The sequence below is a fragment of the Hemitrygon akajei genome, chromosome 15, assembly GCF_048418815.1.
Source record: "Hemitrygon akajei chromosome 15, sHemAka1.3, whole genome shotgun sequence".
Lineage (NCBI taxonomy): Eukaryota > Metazoa > Chordata > Chondrichthyes > Myliobatiformes > Dasyatidae > Hemitrygon > Hemitrygon akajei.
In genome coordinates, this window is record NC_133138.1 from 43,194,962 (window position 1) to 43,218,071 (window position 23,110).

General features: G+C 38.9%; 1 protein-coding gene across 1 annotated transcript in view; it reads left to right on the plus strand.

The window, feature by feature from the left end:
- Nucleotides 1–6,993, plus strand: part of tgfbi (transforming growth factor, beta-induced) — a 64,109-nt gene extending 57,116 nt beyond the window's left edge. The window contains exons 13-17 of the mRNA XM_073067451.1: nucleotides 2,980–3,095; nucleotides 3,186–3,288; nucleotides 5,374–5,456; nucleotides 5,992–6,016; nucleotides 6,133–6,993. Of these exons, the coding sequence (XP_072923552.1) occupies nucleotides 2,980–3,095; nucleotides 3,186–3,288; nucleotides 5,374–5,456; nucleotides 5,992–6,016; nucleotides 6,133–6,167 (362 nt within the window). The 3' untranslated portion in view covers nucleotides 6,168–6,993. The remainder of the gene's footprint in view (nucleotides 1–2,979; nucleotides 3,096–3,185; nucleotides 3,289–5,373; nucleotides 5,457–5,991; nucleotides 6,017–6,132) is intronic.
- Nucleotides 6,994–23,110: the final 16,117 nt, after the last annotated feature.

Here is a 23,110-nt window from a genome sequence, read left to right on the forward strand (position 1 = left end):
CAAACCCAGCCTCAACACATGAATGAGGGGTGACCTAACTGAAGCCTATCGAATGCTGAAAGGCCTTGATAGTGTGGATGTTTCCTACAGTGGGAGGGTCTAAGAGCAGAGGACACAGTCTCAGAATAGAGGGGCATCCTTTTAGAACGGAGAGAGGTGATCTGTGAAATTCTTCGCCATGGGCAGCTGTGGAGGCCAAGTCTTTATGTATATTTAAGGCAGAGGCTTCTTGGTTGGTTAGGACATGAAGGGATTTGGAGAGAAGGTAGGAGGTTGGGGGCTGAGAGGAAAATTAGATCAGCATGATGAAATGGCGGAGCAGACTCGATGGGCCAAAAGGCCTATTCTGCTCCTATATCCTATGGTTAATGGTCAGGCTCAGGTTGGTTAATGAGACTTTACTTTCAAGTACTGGCTTCTTATAGTTAATGTGCCTCCTCCATAGTACAACTGTGTATTGCAAAGTAAAATTGCTTCTTCAAGGTCCTGGGATGCTGATCATATTGGATTCATTGGAACACCTTACCATCTATGGTTCTGCAGTGATCTCACCGAAGCGGATTAATTTACCGCATTGAATCAGATTCTACATTGGATACACTGTTCTGATCTAACCTTTGAGCCAGATTCACAGTATAGATACGGATTCACTGTGTCAGATAAGTTGCACCAATCCAGGTTCTGCCCTGACCCAGGCACTACACCAGACACATTGCATTGATATACAGTACTTTCCAGCTGCTTAGCTCACGGTTCAGTATTACCAGAAGAACCTGGGAGTAAGATGGATAGTCTCTCTAAGCCTACATATGTCAGCCAGTCTGGAATTTCCGACCACCAGCAGATTATCAAAGCAACATCTTTTATCAAATTTTAATCATGTAATCTGAAACATAGAAACATAGAAAATAGCTGCAGGAGTAGGCCATTCGGCCCTTCAAGCCTGCATCACCATTCAGTATGATCATGGCTGATCATCCAACTCAGAACCCTGTACCTGCTTTCTCTCCATACCCCCTGATCCCTTTAGCCACAAAGGCCATATCTAACTTCCTCTTAAATATAGCCAATGAACTGGCCTCAACTGTTTCCTGTGGCAGAGAATTCCACAGATTCACCACTTTCTGTGTGAAGAAGTTTTTCCTCATCTCGGTCCTAAAAGGCTTCCCCTTTATCCTTAAACTGTGACCCCTCCTTTTGGACTTCCCCAACATCGGAAACAATCTTCCTGCATCTAGCCTGTCCAATCCCTTCAGAATTTTATACGTTTCAATAAGATTCCCCCTCAATCTTCTAAATTCCGGTGAGTATATGCCTAGTCGATCCAGTCTTTCTTAGACAATAGACAATAGGTGCAGAAGTAGACCATTCGGCCCTTCGAGCCTGCACCGCCATTTTGAGATCATGGCTGATCAATTACTATCAATACCCGGTTCCTGCCTTGTCCCCATATCCCTTGATTCCCCTATCCATAAGATACCTATCTAGCTCCTTCTTGAAAGCATCCAGAGAATTGGCCTCCACTACCTTTCGAGGCAGTGCATTCCAGACCCCCACAACTCTCTGGGAGAAGAAGTTTTTCCTTAACTCTGTCCTAAATGACCTACCCCTTATTCTCAAACCATGCCCTCTGGTACTGGACTCTCCCAGCATCTGGAACATATTTTCTGCCTCTATTTTGTCCAATCCCTTAATAATCTTATATGTTTCAATCAGATCCCCTCTCAATCTCCTTAATTCCAGCGTGTACAAGCCCAGTCTCTCTAACCTCTCTGCGTAAGACAGTCCAGACATCCCAGGAATTAACCTTGTGAATCTACGCTGCACTTCCTCTACAGCCAGGATGTCCTTCCTTAACCCTGGAGACCAAAACTGTACACAATACTCCAGGTGTGGTCTCACCAGGGCTCTGTACAAATGCAAGAGGATTTCCTTGCTCTTGTACTCAATTCTCTTTGTAATAAAGGCCAACATTCCATTAACCTTCTTCACTGCCTGCTGCACTTGCTCATTCACCTTCAGTGACTGATGAATAAGGACTCCGAGATCTCTTTGTATTACTCCCTTACCCAACTCTATACCGTTCAGATAATAATCTGCCTTCCTGTTCTTACTCCCAAAGTGGAGTCCTGCCATCCCAGGAAACAATCTGGTGAACCTTCTTTGTACTCCCTCTATGGCAAGAATGACTTTCCTCACATTAGGGGACCAAAACTGCACACAATACTTTAGGTGTGGTCTCACCAAGGCCTTGTACAACTGTAGTAGAACCTCCCTGCTCCTGTACTCAAATCCTTTTGCTATGAATGCCAACATTGGAATTTACTCCAATGCATAACACCAGACACCATTAAGTATTTCAACACAATGAAATACACAAGGCTGTCTTTAATTTCAAGTCTTTCTCTATTTATGCATTGCTTTTTTGTAAATTCTGTTGTATTTTCTTTTTCCCCTGTAAATTCCTGCAAGGAAATGAATCTCAATGTCACATATGGTAACATGTATGTACTTAGATAATACATTTACTTTGAACTTCTGAACTTTGAAACTCTGTCGAATCTAAGCTTAACAGATGGTCAGATTTCAGAACAAATGGATTTACAGTCGAGTATCAATGGCAGTCTTAATTCAAGCCAACTTTTATGTTTTAATTATGCAGAAACAGATGAGCAGTCACTTTTGAATTTGAAATTGTAGCATTCAGCTAATCTAGACGTATTCAAATAAAGATAGAGGAAAAATAAACAGTTGATGTTGAAAATGCGAGGTAAGAAAGGGGAAAAAGCTGGAAGTATTTAGAAAGTCAGGAAACAAACTGTATGTGAAGGAAGGAAACTCTGAGTGAGCCGCTGGCTATCTCCAGCATTTTCTCTTTTCATATTGTTTGGATGGATATGTTATACTGAGGAAAATATAGTTATTCAAGCCTTCAAAATATTTAATGTTGCTGAAGTTTTGGTTTTTTTACCTCTTCAGATGATCCCACTTTGTGGAAGTATCATATTGGCGAACAAATCCTGGTTAGTGGAGGTGTTGCCAGCAAGATCGTGATGTTGAAATCCCTACAAGGTGCTAACTTGGAAATAGGAGCAGTGAGTATTTGGTCATAACATTGAACTCTTCCACTGTTTTGTTTTAGTGAACACACTGATTAAGTTGGATTAATATGTCTTCTCTTTCAGAAAAATCTCATCATTAATGTAAATAAAGTTCCAGTTGAAGAAGCTGACATAATGGCAACCAATGGTGTTGTCCATGCTATTGGCAGGGTCTTGCAACCTTCTGGTAAGCAACATTATACTTATAAAGAACAGCAAATTATGTTGTGTAACTACTGTGTCAATGAATTAGAGTGCAGGACAAACTTCAACTAAAGTAAAGGTAAAAACACTACGGATACTGGGTATCTTAAATAAAAAAAAGAAAATACTAGGAATCCTCCCCAGGCCATGCAGCATTTGTGAAACAATAAAATGTGAAAATATCTTGGGTCATTGATCGTAAGACACTTTCCAGCTAATAACTTCCTATTGTAAACATGATGCAATTAATGAAGGTCAACATTCATTAATCTTTATTAGCCAGATAAGTGGCCTGAAGAGTGGCAAATGGAGTTTAATTCAGGTAAGTGCCAGTTGTTGCATTTTGGGAAGATAAATCACACTATGACTCTCATAATGTATGGTGGGGGCCTGGCTGTGTTATAGAACAGAGGGACTAGGGAGTACAAGCACGTAGTTTGCTGAAAGTGACCTCACAGGTAGAATTGAATTGAATTGATTTTATTTTTTACATCCTTCACACACATGAGCAGTAGAAATCTCCACATTACATCTCTGTCTAAATATGCAATGTGCAATTTATAGTAATTTGTAATAAATAGTATGTACATCAGGAGAGTCAATATAGCATAGGATACAATTGTATCAGTGTGAATTAATCAGTCTGATGGCCTGGTGGAAGAAACTGTCCCAGAACCTGCTGGTCCTGGCTTTAATGCTGTGGTACTGTTTCCCGGATGGCAGCAGATGGAACAGTTTGTGGTTGGAGTGATTGAGGTCCCCAATGATCCTTTGGGCCCTTTTTATGCACCTGTCTCTGTAGATGTGAGTTCACATTTACAGATGCACTGGGCTGTCCGCACCTTTCTCTGGAGTCCTGAGACTGGGGGAAGTACAGTTCCCATACCAGGCAGTGATGCAGTCAGGTAGGATGCTCTCAATTGTGCCCCTGTAGAAAGTCCTTAGGATTTGGGGATAGTAGCCAAACTTCTTCAACTACCTTAGGTGAAAGAGACACTGTTGTGCTTTTTTCATCACACAGCCAGTGTGTGTAGACCATGTGAGCTCTTTGGCTATGTGTATGCCGAGAAAGGGTGGTGAAGGGTTTTAGGATGTTGACCTTCATCAGTCAGACATCGGTATAGAATTTGGGACGTTATGTTGCAATTGTAGAAGATCTTGATGAGTCTGCTTTGGAACATTGTGTTCAGTTTTGGTCACCCTTCTATAGGAAAGATGCCATTAAGCTGAAAGAATGCAGAGGAGATTTACAAGGATGTTGATGGGACTCGAGCAAGTAATTTATGGAGAGAGTTTGTGCAGGTTGTGACTTTATCCATTGAAGTATAAGAGAATGAGGAGTGATGTATAAAATTGATAGATAGATAGGGTATAGATAGGGTGAATGCACTCAGTATTTTTCCCAGAGTTGGGAAATCAAGAACTAGGGGACATAGGCTTAAGGTAAAAGAGGAGAAATTTAATGGAAACCTAGAGGATGGTTCATGTGTGAAATGAGCTGCCAGACGAAGTGATTTAAGCAGGTACATTAACAACACTTAAAAGGCACATAGATTGGAAGGATTTCAAGGGATATGGGCCAAATGCAGGCAATTGACACTAGCTTAGAGATGGGAATCTTGGCCAACATGGACCTGCTGGTCCAAAGATCCTGTTTCGATGTTATATGACTCTGACTCAAAGATAACAGACACCAAGGAGAGTTTCTTGGTATTTTATCTAAAAATATATATAAAGCACAGTATAACCAAGAAGCTAATGGATGCAAATTGAGTTATAGAATCAGAATCATAGATCACCACAACACAAAAATAGGCCCTTCAGCCCATCTTGTCTATGCCAAACTATTATTCTGCCTAGTCCCATTTACTTGCACCTGATCATGGCCCTCTATACTCCTATCTATGGACTTAACCCAACTTCTCTTAAATGTTAAGTACCTGGAATTAATTTGGAATTACAGAAGAATTGGTATATGATCATTTATTTTTGGCCAGTGGTTTATCTGAGAATTCACTGTTGCACAAAGACACTGGCTGTTAATCAAATATTATGTTTCATTTACAAGATGCAAGACGATCACTAGAAAATCAAAATGGCATGGAGATCAGCAGTGAAGATATCCTGCGATTTGGAGTCCGGCCTGCCAGGGTATGATTCAGTTAAAATTTTCACTAACAACACTATGTAAAATAGGACTTTTGTTAGTGCCTTGCAGAAATATTATCAAATCTCAAGGCTAGTTTAATTGTACCAATTATTTCAATACAAAGCCTCAGGAAGTAAAAGCAGAGGATTTTTGGTAAGAAACATTTCTTTGCTCTTGAGTAAACAAAGCAGTGACCTCAGATTGTCAGGTCACAGCATAAATCCACATAAAAGGCAGCAATCTCATCCTTGAAGGGTTGCTTCTGATGGGTGTTTGGACAACATCCTGCTGAATATGTTTAATAAGCTCCTCACTTATTTGATTATAAGTAAGTGAGTTGGTGAGAAATTTACCCAACAATTAATGTATAATGTAGAGGCATGCAAAAGGTGGAGAAAATGTTAATATAAGGGGTTGAAAAGAGTTGGTATTTGAAGGGGATCAAGTCACAAGTGATGGATCCATTATTTTATGAAACTGATTGTTTTTTTTAAGGACATTCCTTAGGAAAATCAGAATCTCAATTTTGTGTTGCAGGTTGCTAACCCAAGGATTCAAAGAGGTAGGTCAAGCATTCCAGAGTACTTATGATTTAATGACATCAAGTCTCATTGTATGTGTCTATTATGCATTGTTGAGCATATTGCAAGTTAAAATGTATTTGTTATTAAATTTCAGTTTTAAGTGGTGCTCTTCTGAAGAAAGGCAAATAATACGAACTAAAAAGCAAACCATAAGTCATCCAAACTTCTTCCAGAAACGTTGAATTCTGAGGCACAATCTTTCTCAGTTGAATGTCTATATGGCCATAATACTTCATTGCCTCATTATGATTACATATTGCTTGCTTGTTTGTACATTTTTGTTGCATTGTTACTTTTTTTTACATCACTTGTGATTGCATTATGCTTTATTAATGGCATGGAATCTTATTTGAAGCTACAGTCAATTCAACAAAGAATTCAGTTAAATACCAAAAAGTGTGATATCTCCATGCTCTTGTAAGTTTATGCATTAGTGCATATGTGTATAATTCCCCTGTATATGCATGCACGTTGTTCATATCTGCATTTTGAATCAAAGTGCGTGCCTTTATATATGTATGTTCCAATTTGTGTTTAAGTGTTAGCAAATACCTTAATTTCACTAGATAGGTGCCATTCAGCAGAATGTTTCTGCAAATGACTTAGTTTCAAAAATATTGTTTGAAAATAAGCCAACATTAATCTGTCGAAACATTTTCTGCAGTATAACATTATATTGTTTCCTTTTAATTTTTGTTTGTATTTTCTCTGATATGTGTGCTGATTGTGTTTGTCTCATATCAGTATTAAGATATATGCATGTCACAAGCTACAGTTCAGTTTAATGCTGTTTCACCAATGCTTTGGTAAGGGTAACTATATATATTTCCAAATATGTTGGAAAACATTTTTAAATATGTATTTATCTTTAAAATTTATTCTGTAAAATGTTCTTAAAATGCTTTTTCCTTGAGGCAATTTGCAGCTATCATAAAAGCTAATTTTTTTTACAAAACTGGAATCTTTATTATTTGGGAATCTGCAGTCTTATGATATTGATATCATATTTATTAGGTTGCCTGATTTCTTTAAAGTTAATTAACAATAATTTTTCTGTTTTGGATGTATGGAAAACTTTGTAGCAACAGTATTTTTACTTGTGTCACAAAGTCATTGAACTTATCATTTGTGATCTAAAACAGTAACAATACCATTAGGCCATAAGCCATAGACCCATTGAGTCTGATCAGCCATTCTATCATGGCTGACTTATTATCCCTCTCAACCCCATTCTCCAGTCTTCTCTCCTAACCTTTGACAACCTTACTATTCAAGAGCCTATCAACCTCTGCCTTAAATATACAGTCGGCCCTCCTTATCCTTGGGTTCTGCATGCGTGGATTCAACCAACCACGGATCGGGAAAACCCGGAAGTTCTCTCTCCAGCATTCATTGTTTGAGCATGTACAGACTATTTTTTCCTGTCATTATTCCCTAAACAATATAGTATAACAGCTACTTACATAGCATTTGCATTGTATTGGGTATTATAAGTAATCTAGAGATGATTTTAAAGTACAAGCAGTCCCCGTGTTATGAACGAGTACCGTTCCTGAGTCCGTCTTTAAGTCGGATTTGAAGTCTGAACAGGTACATCCGGTATTATTTAGCGTCAGTTGGTCAAACACTTGTCTTAGTATATAGTATATATTTTATCTTTCTATGCATATAAAACACTTAAGAAACATACGTATTTCAATAATTAAACCACTGCGTGCTTAGAAATAATGTAGCTTTCATCAGGGCAGGGCCTTTCACATGCTGCATTAAAATTGTTTGGATCGTTGACCGACTGTAGCCTAATCCTTTTTCAATGACTGATGGCATTTCACCTCTTTCTGATCACTTTATTACATCCACTTTATTTTCAATCGTGGTTGTCACTATTTTCATGAACGTAAATGCTGCAGATTCAGAGCTGCGCTGCCGGGTCCTAACGTCCACCGCACTGAGACAAGTTAAATAAGGGACATGAACATCCACATTTTTTGGTATCTGCGGGGAGTCCCGGAACCAATCCCCTGCGGATAAGGAGGGCCGACTGTACTCAATGATTTTGCCTCAACAGCTGTCTGTGGCAATGAATTCACAGATCCACAACCTCTGGCTAAGTAAATACTGTACGCTTTAAGAAAGTCTGGGCTGCTACAACTATCATTATTTCACATCACCGATATTTCAGTTAAACAATAAAATCACATATTCTGCAATCCACAGCCAAACAACATGAATCTAAATAGAAGATAGCTGCTTAGGATATCATCCTATTTATAAACCAAATCCATTGTTGTGTAATTTACCTACATTAGAATATTTAGAAATTATTTTACACTCTGCAGCAAAGATTTGATTAAACAAAGTGTGATCCCTTAGGTTTCTTACTCTACATTCCTCATTCTCTCACCAGATGTATCACAGACCTGTTTAAGTATGATGAACATAGTCAAATATTCTGTTACAATCTAAGGAACTGTAGCCTCTTAAAGTAAGCATGACATTGAGACCATAAAACATAGGAACAGAAATAAGCCATTCGACTTATCTGATCTGCTCTGCTATTTGATCGTGGCTGACATATTATCCCTCTCAACCCTATTCTCCTGCCTTCTCCCCATAACTTTTAATGCCCTGACTAATCAAGAACCTATCAACCTCTGCTTTAAATATACTCAAGGACTTGGACTTCACAAACGTCTGTGACAATGATTAAGAAGGGGCTAGAGTGTGAGTTTTGTATTCAGGCCTCATTTGTAATCTGCTCGGTTCCAGACACTTGCAGTACTTCATGTCTTGTTACCACTCTTCTCTTATAAAATAAAAACATGTAAACTTGTTTTTTTCCATGTTGGTGACAGACTGAAGGGGAGGAATTCCCAGATTGATTATGCATTTGCCACCTGGTTAAGTCAGAAACTCAATTAACTCAACTATTTTCACTCAAGACTGAAAGTTGTACTGAGCATCAATAGCCCTTCTTCCCATCACCAATCTGTATTTGTAGCTGATGCACCATCAATAACTCACTCTGAGACGTAGAAGCGAGGTATCGGCTTTTATTGACTGGAAGAAGGAACGAGCAGTGAGTGACCACCATACTACATCCTGGAGACTGAGAGGCCGGGCTCAGACCTCCATCACCTTTATACAGGGGTCTGTGGGAGGAGCCACAGGAGCAGTCATCAGGGGGCGTGTCCAGACAGGTATATGTAGTTCACCACAGTAGCTGATGGTAGTTAACCTTTAATGTGTTTTATCATGGTCCCTCCTAGACACTCATATCAGCCAAAGTAACATCCTGGTCTTAAAACTGAAGTAATTTGTAATAACATCATAATGGTGAAGCAATGATTTCTTCCCAGTTAATTTATTTGTAGAAGAATGCTGTGACCTTTCTTGGTCATTCTCAGAATTCCAGTCATTTGTTATGGTGGAATTTCAGGATTAGACTTTTACAACAAAGAAACAGGCTTTTTGGCTCACCATGTCTATGCTGATCATCATGCCTATCTATACTAAACATACTTGCCTGCATTAATCCCACATCCCTCTATGCTTGTTCAGTTCCAGCCCAATCACCTCAAATATTGTTGATGTTTCTGCCTCCGCTACCTCCCCTTGCAGTTTAATCTAGATATCAGCAACTCTGCAAAAATAATTATCCTTAGATCTCCTTTAAGCCTCATCCCTCTCAGTTCAAACCTATCTCTGTAGTCATAGACCCCTGAAACATGGCTATCTACGCTTTCTATGCCTCTCGTAACTTTAGGTATCTCTAACATGTCACATCTCATCTCCCTGATGGAGTACCTGTTAGGGCTCTGAAAACCTATGTCAAACAACTGCTGGGTGTGTTCAAAGACTTTTACAATCTTTCATTGCTGTTGTTGGAATTTCCTACCTGCTTCAAAAGACCAACGATCACACCAGTGCCCAAGAAGAGCAGAGTGAGCTGCCTTAACGACTATCACCAGTAGCACATCTACAGTGATGAGTGCTCTGAGAGGTTGGTTATGGTTAGAATTAACTCCTCTCGCAGCAAGAAACTAGACCCACTATAATCTGCCTATCACCGTAACAGGTCTACAGTGGATGCAACCTCATTGGCTCTTCACACGGTCTTGGATCACCTGAACAATATTAATACTTGTGCCATGATGCTGTTTATTGTCTACAGCTCAGCATTTAACACCATCATTCCTATCGTTCTGATCAAAAAGTTCCAAAACCTAAGCCTCTGTACCTCCCCTAGCAACTGAATCCTCGACTTCCTCACCAGAACACCAGTGACTGTGAGGATCGGAAATAATATCTCTACCTCACTAGCAATCAACACTGGCATGTTTAACCCACTGCTCTACTTTCTCCACATCCATGACCATGAGGCTAGGCACAGTTCAAATGCCTATCTATGAATTTGCTGATGACACAGCTATTATTGACAGAATTTCAGATGGTGATGAGGAGCTGTACAGGAGTGAGGTGGATCAGCTGGTTGAGTGGTGTTGCAACAATAATATTGCACTCAATAGACTGTGAACTTCAGAAAGTATAAGATGAGGAAGTAGACACCAGTCATCTAGAGGGATCAGAGGTGAAAGAGTGAGCAATTTCAAGTTTCTGGATGTTTAAATCTCTGAGGATCTATCCTGGGCCCAAAATATTGGTATGTCACTAAACACACTTCACGTATCTACAGATGTACCAAGGAAAGCATTCTAAATGGCTGCAGCACCATCTGGTATGGTGGAGTTACTGCACAGGATTGAAAAAAGCTGCAGAAAGTTGTGATCTCTGTCAGCTCCATTATGGACAATAGCCTCCATAGCATTAAGGACATCTTAAAGGAATGATGCCTCAAAAAGTCAACATTCTTCATTAAGGACCCCCATCACCCAGGACATGTCTTCTTCTCATTGGTAACATCAGGAAGGAGGTACACACTCAATAATAGAGCAACAGCTTCTTCCCCTCTGCCATCAGATTTCTGAATCAACATTGAACCCATGAACACTACCTCACTACTTTATTGCACTACTTATTTAACAATTTCACATGCACACACACACACACACACGTATTTACTATTATATATTGTACTGCCGCTGCATAAACAACAAATTTCACAACATATGTGGTGATACTAAACCTGATTCTGATTCTTCTATTCCTGGGAAACTAGAACCAGTCCATTCAATCTTTCTTTATTGCTCAAGCCCTTCAAACTAGGAACATCCTTGTCTGCTTTTGTCTGCCCTCCACTACACTTTACCTCCTCCAATCAAGCCAGTTCTGTATCCAGTTACTTAGTTCACTTTGGATCCTTTGGACTAACCTACCATATGGGATTCTGTCAAAGGCTTAGTTGAAGGAAATGTCTACTGCTCTGAGCTTATCAATATTATCATCAAAAAACAGTCATATTTGTGAAATATAAACACAAGAAATTCTGCAGATGTTGGAAATCTAAAGGAATACACACAAAATGCTGGAGGAACTCAGTCCAGATAAAGGGTATCAAAAGAAACATTGACTGTCTATTCCTCTCCATTGACATTACCTGACCTGCTGATTTCCTCCAGCATTTTGTGTGAATTGTGAAATATAATTTCCTGCATAAGAAGCCGTGTTGTCTATCCCTAACCAGTCCTTGCCTTTCCAAATGAAATAAATCTTGTCTCTCAAAATCCCTTTCAGTAGTTTTCCTGCCACTAATGCCAGGCTTACTGACTGAAGTTCTCTGGCTTATCCCTGCTGTTCTTCCTAAATAAAGGTACAATAATAGCTATCCTTTAGTCTTCCAGTACCTTGCTTATAACTAGCCAAACATGATTCACTTATGGCTAGCCAGACTTTGTACAGATTACAGAAATTGCTCTTTTCTTGTCTTACTTGTGCTTTTATAAAGGTGAAGACAAGAGTGAATCCTAGCAGAACTAACTTCTATGTTATAATAACCCGACTGGATATCTGCCCCAATGATACCAGTGAGCCAGTTGGACTTTTGGGCTTTTTTATGTAAAAACATGCAACAATCACATCACAATAAGGTCTACAACTTAAAAAGAAACTAATTAAGTAAAATTACAATCTGCAGAATGGTTTCTTTTAGTTACATTGGAGTTAAAATGATAGTAAATTGCTATATGATATTCATTTCCTATTTCTTAAGCAACAGTTTCAAAAGCTGCGTCACAGTTAGCCTCTTTGAGAGATGCCTACCCTGAGGAAGTTTAAATCTTTTCTTTAATGGGAATTCAGTGAAACCTTCTCTCATTGCTGCCCCTTTGTGATTCCTGCTACCCTTTGACTTTTCAATCATGTACTCACCCAAACTCCTTACCACCGCCATGTACATCTTCCCAACCTGCCTGGCTTCACCTATTACCTTCTAGTCATCTTCCTTCCACCCTCCCCCACTTCTTGTTCTGGCTTCTTCCCCCCTTTTTTTCAGTCCTGAAGAAGGGTCTTGGCCCAAAATGTCAACTGGTTCTTGATTTCCATAGATGCTGCCTGACCTGTTGAGATCCGCCAGCATTTTGTATGTCTAAAGGCAGTGTTTTATAAAATACTTGCTTAAAGTAAAAGGTATTTTATGTGAAAAAGTGAAAAAGTATCCAGAATATATAACAGATATGTCTGCTTTTGGTCAATTTATTTGTGTATAACGTCTCTCAATCTTTAGCACTACAAAATTTGGACAGATGATTGTTCTAACATGAATAATTATCTAGCTACCTTATTCTGATCTGTGCTCTTCAAAGGAGAATTGCAGAGCTATATCGGAAGCCAACAGTTTCAAAATGAACCTAAAGCAATATAGTATGGAAGGATGCCATCAAAGGCAGGAAGCTGTGTGATCTGTGTGCGTGCAAGGAGTTTCAACAATTTCAGTGAAGTAAAATTGCCAAAGCAGAAGATAAACTTAGACAGAGGAAAGAATGTCAGACTTGTGACTAACCTGTTAATTGTTTTACTTTTTACACTTTGTGGTTTAATGGGCCTCACCAAGATCCTACCTTAAATTTGCCGAAGATTATTGAAGACCAGCCATTTTAAAAATCAAACATTTTCTTTTTTTTTGATGTTGAGGAACTGTTTTAGTGCAATATTGGTCTACTATATTCAAAGTTACAAACGTGTTTACTTAAAACTCATGATTTCATAGATTGGTATTACTTTTCAATGTCCAATATTAGTTGAAGTATCTGCCAACATTTTACTGTGTCAATTTATCTGAATTAGTGATTTCAGTTTCTACCATCCAATCTAAATGCCTATTTACAGCAAACTCTTACTGACCTGGAAAATGCCCAAAACACTCAACTATTTTAAAGTAACTATTCATTCCATGCCAATTCTCCACTCACCATTCCTGGAATTTAACTACTCTCTATTCCTTCGCAGGAATATTATTCTGAATGAACTATTTTTAATTCAGTCATTTCTTATGAAGTAAATATTTGAGTTCTGCATATAATTTTCAAAGATGTATGTTTTTTTAAATGGGGAAATGTTAATTGACTGTGTAAAGTAATTTTATCATTCACAATCAAATTTCAAGAGGATTTGTTGTGACAATTGTCCTTTATTTTCTGGTGGTCAGATCTTTTGCTTTCTGCTGGATGTATGAGCCCTATGTGAAATTAATCTGATTCACATAGTATTGGGTCTAGCAATACACTGTATTAGATAAGATGCTATTGAACTTTCCACATATGGTCATGTTTCCTTTCAGTCAAAGAATATTCCAGTTAGCAAGTGAGAACTGATGTAAGACACATGTGAGTATTCACATAATAATGTGGAGGAACTGACTTAAAGTTTGAGAATTTTTCATTAAGAGACATGAATTCCTATCCTGAAGACAACTTAGTGAGTATTGTTTTGAAGGGTTACTTAACTATGTGTAAAATAAGATTGTGCTAGCTTCCCAAGTTGGCCAAGGAAAGGCTGAGAGAATCCAACGTGTTTTCTTGATGAGGCCATGAATTTCTTTCTCCATGTTGCCCTCTAGTCTTGCTGATGAGACAGTTGGTGCCTGATGCCTTGTCCTTGGTGATCTTCCACAACCAAGAATCTTTGTATTGTGTGTTCAGTCTCTTCACTGAAAGTCACGGAGGTCTAAATCAGTTCAGTTCTATTTTCTTTTGCGATGAAATGGTTTATGAGACACATAAATAAGCCAAGAAAACTTAGTTCCTTATCTGCTAGCCCCTTTTTGAAGCTAAAAATCTAGATTATCTATTTAATGGCTGCTTTCATGTGCATAAGATAACTACATCTGTTTTACATAGGTATAATTTTAATGACTGCTTCTGTTGGCCAATTCAGCAAGTCTTCCATAACTGTCTTTCCAGAGGTTTGAGTGCAAGTACATTTTTATTGGCTTAACAGTGGTGCAACTCATAATGTGAGTACTATAATTCAAAGTGGCGTGGTAGCATAGTGGTTAGCACAATGCTTTAAAGTCCCAACGACTTGGTTTCAATTCCCATGGCTGCCTGTAAGAAGCTTGTATTTTCTCCCTGTGACTGCATGGGCTCCCTCTGGATGCACAGTACCCCCACAGTCCAAAGACGTACCGGTTGGTAAGTTAATTGGTCATTGCAAATTGTCCTGCGTTGGGCTAGGATTCAATTGGGCGATTTCTGGGCAGCACAGCTTGATGGACTGGAAGTGCCTATTCCATGCTGTATCTCAATAAATCAAAAATAAGTATTTGAGACCATGGTGATCAGAACAGTCCTTCAATTGCCATTCTGACAGCTTTATTTTGTGAATACTTAACTTAGGATATCGAAACTAACCCCAGCCTATGAGGGAGGCTAGGAAACATTAAAGGGAAGGCAAAATTAAAGGTTATATATACACATACATGCTGGTCTGTAGGCATTTACACTCACAAAATATCATAAGCAGAGTTTTTATAGTTTTCAGTATACAGTACTATTGGGATCTGGCTTATTTATAAATGGTTCTTTTGATGTGTTCAGCTCAGCTTATCTCCTTTAGGACTTGCTGATTTCTCTCGATTTATGATGAAGGAATATTAAATACAAATGTACGTTATCTCTGCAATTTTTCTTTTGTCTTTTAGATGAACTTTTATAATGTATATCAGCTTTTCATCTCCCAGAATTAAAGAAATATTAAGTTCACTCTATTTAGAGATGCACATTAAAAATACAGTCACAGCACAGATACATTTCATTGAAACTATTCCTTTCTATATTCCTAAGATTTTTCTTTGAAGCTACATTGTTAATTTTAAGCCCATCAGAAATACATTTCCTTAAATTATTCATCCAGCCTATATTTCTGATGTGGAATTAGGCAGGTGCAGGGCATATGCCTTGTTTATTCTCATTCAAATCACTGACGGAGATGTTAAATATCAATGTTCCTAGCAATAACACCTCAGACACATCCCTAGCTGTGGGCCGCCAGTTCCACCAACACTAACAAGAGAAAATCTGCAGATGCTGGAAAGCCGAAGAAAGCACACAAAATATTGGAGGAACTCAACAGGCCAGGTAGCATCTATGGAAAAAAGGTTTTGGCCCAAAACGTTGACTGTACTATATTCCATAGATGCTGCCTAGCATGCTGAGTTCCTCCAGCATTTTGTGTGTGTTCCACCAACACTCTGCTTTCTGCAATCAAGTTAATTGTGTATCCAATTAGCTAGCTCTACCTGGATCTAACTTTCATAGTACTCTACCAGGTAGATCCTTATCAAAGGCCTTCTGAAGTCCATATGGAGTACATCTACTACTCTTCCCACATCAACCTTCCTGGTTACATCTTAAAAAAAAAGCAAACTTGTGAGACATGATCTCGAATGCATATTGCATGCTGACAACACCTGTCTTTCAAAATGCATGTATGTCTTATTCTTTAGAGTCCTCTCCAGTAACTTACCTACCACTGAGGTTTTGCTTACTTCATGTTAGTTCCCAGGTTTTTCTTTATAGCCTTTCTTCAATAAAGGAAAAACATTAACTACTCTCCGGTTCCTCACCTGTGGCTGATGATGATGCATACATCTTAACCAGGGTCTCTACCATTTCTTCTCTAGCCTCTCACAGTGTACTTGGATATACATGATTAGGCCTTGAAATATTCTCCACTTTCATACGGTAGTTTTCAGATATCCAGCACCTCCTCTGTTGTAATGATGATTATTCACAAAACTATTTCAAGTTCTGAAGTTTTCATGTCTTTCACCATGGTATAAAAAAGACGAGTAAAAATACTCATTGAGAACCTTCAAGCAACACACACAAAATGCTGGAGGAACTCAGTAGGCCAGGCAGCATCTATGGAAAAAAGGTTTCAGCCCGAAACATCGACTGTACTTCTTCCTATAGATGCTGTCTGGCCTGCTGCGTTCCACCAGCATTTCGTGTGTGTTGCTTGAATTTCCAGCATCTGCAGATTTCCTTGTGTTTGCATCATTGAGAACCTTGCTCATCTTCTGCAGCTCCACACATAGATGTCCCCTTTGAATTCTGAGGGACCCTAATCTCTCCCCTTTTATTTTCCCCCCGGATATACTGATAAAACATGTTTTGATTCTCCTTAACTTTCTCTTCCACATTATCTAAAGTAGACCCTTTCTGATTTCCTTTGTAAGTATATTCCTGCTTCCCTTATACACATTGAGACAGACATACTTTGTTGATCCCGAGGGAAATTGGGTTTCATTACAGCTGCACCAACCAAGAATAGTGAAGAAATATAGCAATATAAAACCATAAATAATTAAATAATAATAAGTTAATCATGCCAAGTGGAAATAAGTCCAGGACCAGCCTATTGGCTCGGGGTGTCTGACACTCTGAGGGAGGAGTTGTAAAGTTTGATGGCCACAGGTAGGAATGACTTCCTATGACGCTCAGTGTTACATCTCGGTGGAATCAGTCTCTGGCTGAATGTACTCCTGTGCCTAACCAGTACATTATGGAGCGGATGGGAGTCATTGTCCAAGATGGCATGCAACTTGGACAGCATCCTCTTTTCAGACACCACCATCAGAGAGTCCAGTTCCACCCCCACAACATCACTGGCCTTACGAATGAGTTTGTCGATTCTGTTGGTGTCTGCTACCCTCAGCCTGCTGCTCCAGCACACAACAGCAAACATGATAGCACTGGCCAGCACAGCCTCGTAGAACATCCTCAGCATCATCCAGCAGATGTTAAAGGACCTCAGTCTCCTTAGGAAATAGAGACGGCTCTGACCCTTCCTGTATACAGCCTCAGTGTTCTGTGACCAGTCCAGTTTATTGTCCATTCATATCCCCAGGAATTTGTAATCCTCCACCATGTCCACACTGACCCCTTGGATGGAAACAGGGTTCATAAGTTTGTACCTGCTTGTACCTGACCCATCCTTCCTTTTTCCTGACCAGAGCCTTGATAGCATTCATCATCCAGGGTTCCCCACTCCATTTCTTTTCTTCCAACATTTCTTCTAATATTAGGCCAGCATGTTAACACAACAAGTAGAGCTGCTGCCTCATAGTTCCAACAAATCAGATTAAACCATGACATTGGGTGCTGCCTGTGTAGAGTCTGCAGCTTCTCCCTGTGACTGTGGATTTCTTCAGTCTATTCTGCTTTCTTCCCACATTCCAAATAGCCATTGTTTAGTGGGTTAGTTGATGACAGTAAGTTTCACCTACTGTGTAGTTTAATGATGGAATCAGTGGGAACTGATGGGAATGTGGGAGAACAAGAAAATAGGAGTAATGTAGGATTAATCCAAATGGTCAGTGCAGATTTGGTGGGCTGAAGATGGTGCTTTCATGCTGTAAGTCTCTGAGACATTAACCACAGGGATCTGTGCTAGTCCCTCTGCTACTTGTGATCTATATAAATGACTTAAATGCTAATGTAGATGGGTGGGTTAGCAGGTTTGCAGATGATATGAAGATGGATGGTGATGTGGATAGCATAAAAGATTGGCAAAGAATGCAACAGGATATAGATCAGTTACAGATATGGGAAGAGAAATGGCAGATGGAGACAGCGAAATGTGAAGTGTTGCACCTTGGCAGGTCAAATGTGAAGAGACAGCATTCTTTTAAGTGTAAGATCCCTTAAAGTGTTGATGAGAAGAGGGATCATGGAGTCGATGTTCATAGCTCCTTGAAAGTGGCTACACAGGTTAATAGGGTGATGGTTAAGAAGGCTTGCCTTTATTAGTCGAGGCACTAAGTTCAAAGGTCAAGGAGTTAAGTTGCTGCTTTATAAAACTTTAGCTATGCCACACCTGGTCACCCCACTATAGGAAGGCTGTTGGGGCTTTGAGAGTGCACAGGAAAGGTTTACCAGGACGCTGTCTGGATTAGAGAACATGTGTGTGCTATAACAAGAAGCTGGACAAACTTGGACTGTTTTCTTTGGAGTGGCAGAGGCTGAGGGGAGATCTGATTGAGGTTTATAAGATTATGAAAGCCAGAGATCAAGTAGACAAATAGTAAGTTGTTTGCAGAGCTGAAATATCTAATACCAGAGGGCATACGTTTATGGTGAGAGGGGGCAACTTCAAAGAAGAAATGAGGGGGAAGTTGTTGGGTGATTGTAGAGGCAGAAACATAAGAGATGTTTAGTTTGGTACATGAATGTGAGGAAAATAGATTATGGACAGTGTGCAGGCAGAGGTGATTAATTAGGTTGGCCATTTTTGATTACTAATTTAGTTGGTACGGCACAACATTGTGGGCTGAAGGGCCATTTTCTGTGCTGTACTAGTCCATGTTCATGTCAGGTGGGGTTACTCCCAACGTTTCCCATTTTCCTCACTGGTTACAATGTATTATGATTATACTGGCACTAAGTAGACAGCACGATCTTGAACTTGTTTCTAAGGTCAGTGGTGAGTACAGTTACTCAGCGTTGATCTCAAATCCCGGCATAAATGATCAGGACACAGACTGGACCTCTGAAGGCTATCAAGACCATATTATGCCAACTAAACAGAGGTAGGTGGTTACCCAAAGAGTGAGACTAAGCTTCTCTTCTTGAGGTCCAATGATACAACTTCTGAAATGATTACAAATAAAAGTCACATATTTAGAGTTTTCCATCCTAGACCCCTTCACTCTCTTTGTCATTGGATCACTGATGACATTCTGCCTACCTTTGCATTGAAGAAGTAGACACCAGCAAAATAGTTGAATACTACTGGTTTCGATGAGTCTTGGGAAAGAAAGACATAAAAAGAAAACCAAATAACCATAATATTTGATGCAAATAATGTATACACGTTGGAGCATAACTAACAGAATCGTTTCTACATTTTAGTCTTTCAATATCCAGAAAATATTCCGTGCATTCATTAGTTCATTAGTTTACAATCTGTTTCAGACTCTTTGAATCAATATGTGAAAAAATCTGAAAAGCAAGACAAATTGCATTGTTATTTTGTGTTCTACATACAGAACATTTGAGCTTCCATTTGTTGCCAAAAGTAGTCAAGGGACTTTCTAGCTTGTGATCAATGTTTAACTTCTATAGAATCCACATCTGGGGATTCTACCGTGTCCTTCCTTGCTGTGAGCTAACAGCTTGAGAATCTGTAATTATGACTTTTCAATTTATTGTGAGTCTGCTGTGACATCAAATATAAATTTCCTAAAAATCTAAACCCACATCAAACTTTCTATCAAAAATTTACAAACAAGCTGTGCTTATTGTAGAACATCTGGGAACAGTATTGGATTCCAATTTACACAAATACATCTAAAAATTTGTTTAGTGTTTGAATAAATTTATTTTGTTGGTTATCGAAAACCTGTTCTAGTCCTAATTGATGCAGAATGTGAATATTTACTTCTTATGTTCAGGATTTGAATTGCTCAGCAGGAAATCTGCAATAAGATCATAAACTTGTTGTTAATAAATGATGATTCTGTAACAATAAACATAAGAAAGCCTGCAGATGCTGGTATTCCAAAGTCGCACGCACAGAATGCTGGAGGAACTCAGCGTATCAGGGAGTATCTATGGAAACGAATAAATAGTTGGTATTTCGGGCCAAGACCCTTCCAGGACTGAGAAAGGAGAAGGAAGAGGGAAGACACCCGAATAAGAAGGTGGGGGGAGGAGAAGCAGGCTAGCTGGAAGGTGTTAAGTGAAGACAGGTGAGTGGAAAAGGTTACACCTTGCAAGCAGTTACACTCCATTTCTGTGCTTTAGGATATTGCAGATTTTTACCATAACAGAACTCCTTGCCCATTCTCTAGTAAACTGTGTTAAACTTGTATCTGAGTGCATCGTCTTCAGAAGAAAAAGTTTAAGCCTATGCTATCTCACACTGTAATTACTTTGTTTCCAGGGACTAATTCATAAATATCCATAACAGCTTTCATTTAATCATTGAATTCATAACACCAACTGCAAAGCATGGAGCAGATGTCACATTTTAAATTATTATTTATTTATTATTTTGATGTCAAGTCTTGTGTTGGCTTAGACACTATAGAGTCGAGTGGCTAGGCAGTTTCATTTCTTGTTTCTTCATTCATGGGATATGGACAGAAAAAAAAACAAGGATGCAGCCATACTGACAATGCCATCCTTGATTGTTTATCCTTTATCGTATCTTATGACAAGAAGTGGTTTTTTTGTGGGCAGTTTCAGGAGTTTGAATCAACAAGAATGAATAAAAGTGAAAGATCTTCCCAATTCAGGGTACCTTAACGGGGATATGGAAATGGTAGCAGTTCCATGTGCTTGCTTCCTTTGCCCAAGTGGTAGAGTTATGGTCTGGGAAAATCCTTGGAAATATTTTTGATAAGTTGTCATTACAGTGCATTGGACCACCTAGACAACTGCAATACCTACGTCAGGCTGCTCTTTATTGATTACAGATCAGTGTTCAAAACCATCCTACCCTCAATATTAATCAATAAGCTCCAAAATCTGGGCCTCTGTACTTCCCTCTAAAACTGGATACTTAACTTCCAGTCAGAGTGAATTGGAAATCACGTCTCCTCCTCATTGGCAATCATAACTAGTGTGTCAAAAATGTTTGCTTTGTCCACTGCTCTACTCCCTTGACTCCCATGACTGTGTGACTAGGCCACAGTTCAAATGCCATCTATAAGTTTGCTGTTGACATAACTATTGTTGACAGAATTTCAGATGGTGACAAGGAGGTGTACAGGAGTGAGATAGATCAGTTAGTAGTGTCACAACAAAAATCTTGCACTGAATGTCAATAAAATTAAGGAACACTTCAGGAAGGGAAAGCTGAGGGAACACACACTAGTCCTCATTAAGAGATCAGCAATGGAAAGGTTGAGCAGATTCAAGTTCATGGGTGTCAACATCTCTGAAGATCTATCCTGGGCTCAACATATTGGAGTGATTACAAAGAAGGCACAACAGTAGCTATATTTCATTAGGAGTTTGAGCAGGTTGGTACATCACCAAAGACTATTAAATTTCTACAGATGTACATTGGAGAGCATCAGTATATGGTATAGAGGACCACTCACTGCACAGGAATGTAAAAAGCTGCAGAAGTTTGCAAACTCAGATCATTGAAACTATCCTGTACAGTATCGAGAACATCTTCAAAACACAATGCCTCAAAAAGATGGCCCTATCATTCAGGATTCCCATCATCCAGGATGTGCCCTCTTCTCATTTCTACTATCAAAGAGAAGGTACAGGAGTCTAAAGACACACACTCAACATTTTTGGAACATCTTCGTTCCATCTGCCATCAGATTTCTGAAAGGACAATGAATCCATGTATACTACCTCAGTATTTTTTGCACTACTTATTTAATTATAAACAGTATATATATATATATATATATATATATATATATATATATATATATATACATACACAGTACTGTGCAAAGGTCTTTATAATTTTTTTGTTATGTATTGCACTGTACTGTTCCCATAAATAATGAACTTCATGACTTGCCACTGATATTAAACATGATTTCTGCTTCTCATCCTATGGATGACACACACTGCAGCCATGACAGCTCAAAGATAAAGGGGGTGAACGTTTAAGGATGAGGAAGGGATGCTGATTGAGAGAATTGGATGCATGTTGTGGTGGAGTTTCCATGGTTAACCACTGAGAAATGTGAGCTTATAGTTTCAGCTTCTGATTCCACACCCACCATACATTCTCTTTTATTAAACATAATGAAATTTATTAAAGTTGTATGTAAAAAAGATTTATTACTCCATTTGACTAACCTAGATGAAGAAGTTTTTGTTAGCAATTAGTCATGAAGAATGGACTGGATTGTAAACTTCAACTACTCTTAATCCAGTCAAATTTTCCTTCTGGTAGAATAAGCTGTACGGTAATTTAAATTCCATTCCATTAATTTTTAAAAAGTAAGAGCTGTTCCCGGATTTGCAATTTCATTTTGCATCACATCACTGCAGTACAAGATGTCCAGAGTAATGGTGAAGTGGATTGGGTCACCTGACTCAAATGCACTGTCAGCTGAGAATAACAGATACTCAAAAAGTACTTGAGGTGAATAAATGTAATAATAGCAATTCAGATACATACGCCAACATATTGTGCAGGAGTCCTAAGTTCTTATAAGACTGTTGAAAATATTACACAGTAGGATGTAGCACTGCACCTCTGTGAGCTGGAGCTTTGAACTCTACCATCTGTTCTGAATTAGCAGATACTATTCATTTTAAAAGGTTCTGTAACACACCACTGAAGCAGTTACAGCTGGTCCATATCCCCATCAGAATTCACTTTCTTCAGTTATTCATTTTGCTTTCAAGAATTTAGAATTCCTTCTGTTCTCACAAATCATTATGTTGCTTTTGCTTCATTCTGTGTGATCCCTATCAGCTAAAAGAAAGAGGAAGTCATTAATCCTTTTACTAAAACTCAGTATGGGTTTACTTATGTGTTTAAAGGCAATGGTGACTGGAACGTTCTCATCACATCAGCTTCTTTCAGGGAGGTAAATTATGATCGGGAACTGTATAAAAGTGCATCTCTTCTTTGCCTGCTTGAGTCTTGCTTCCCCTTTTCCGCCTTTCAACTTTATAAAACTCTCC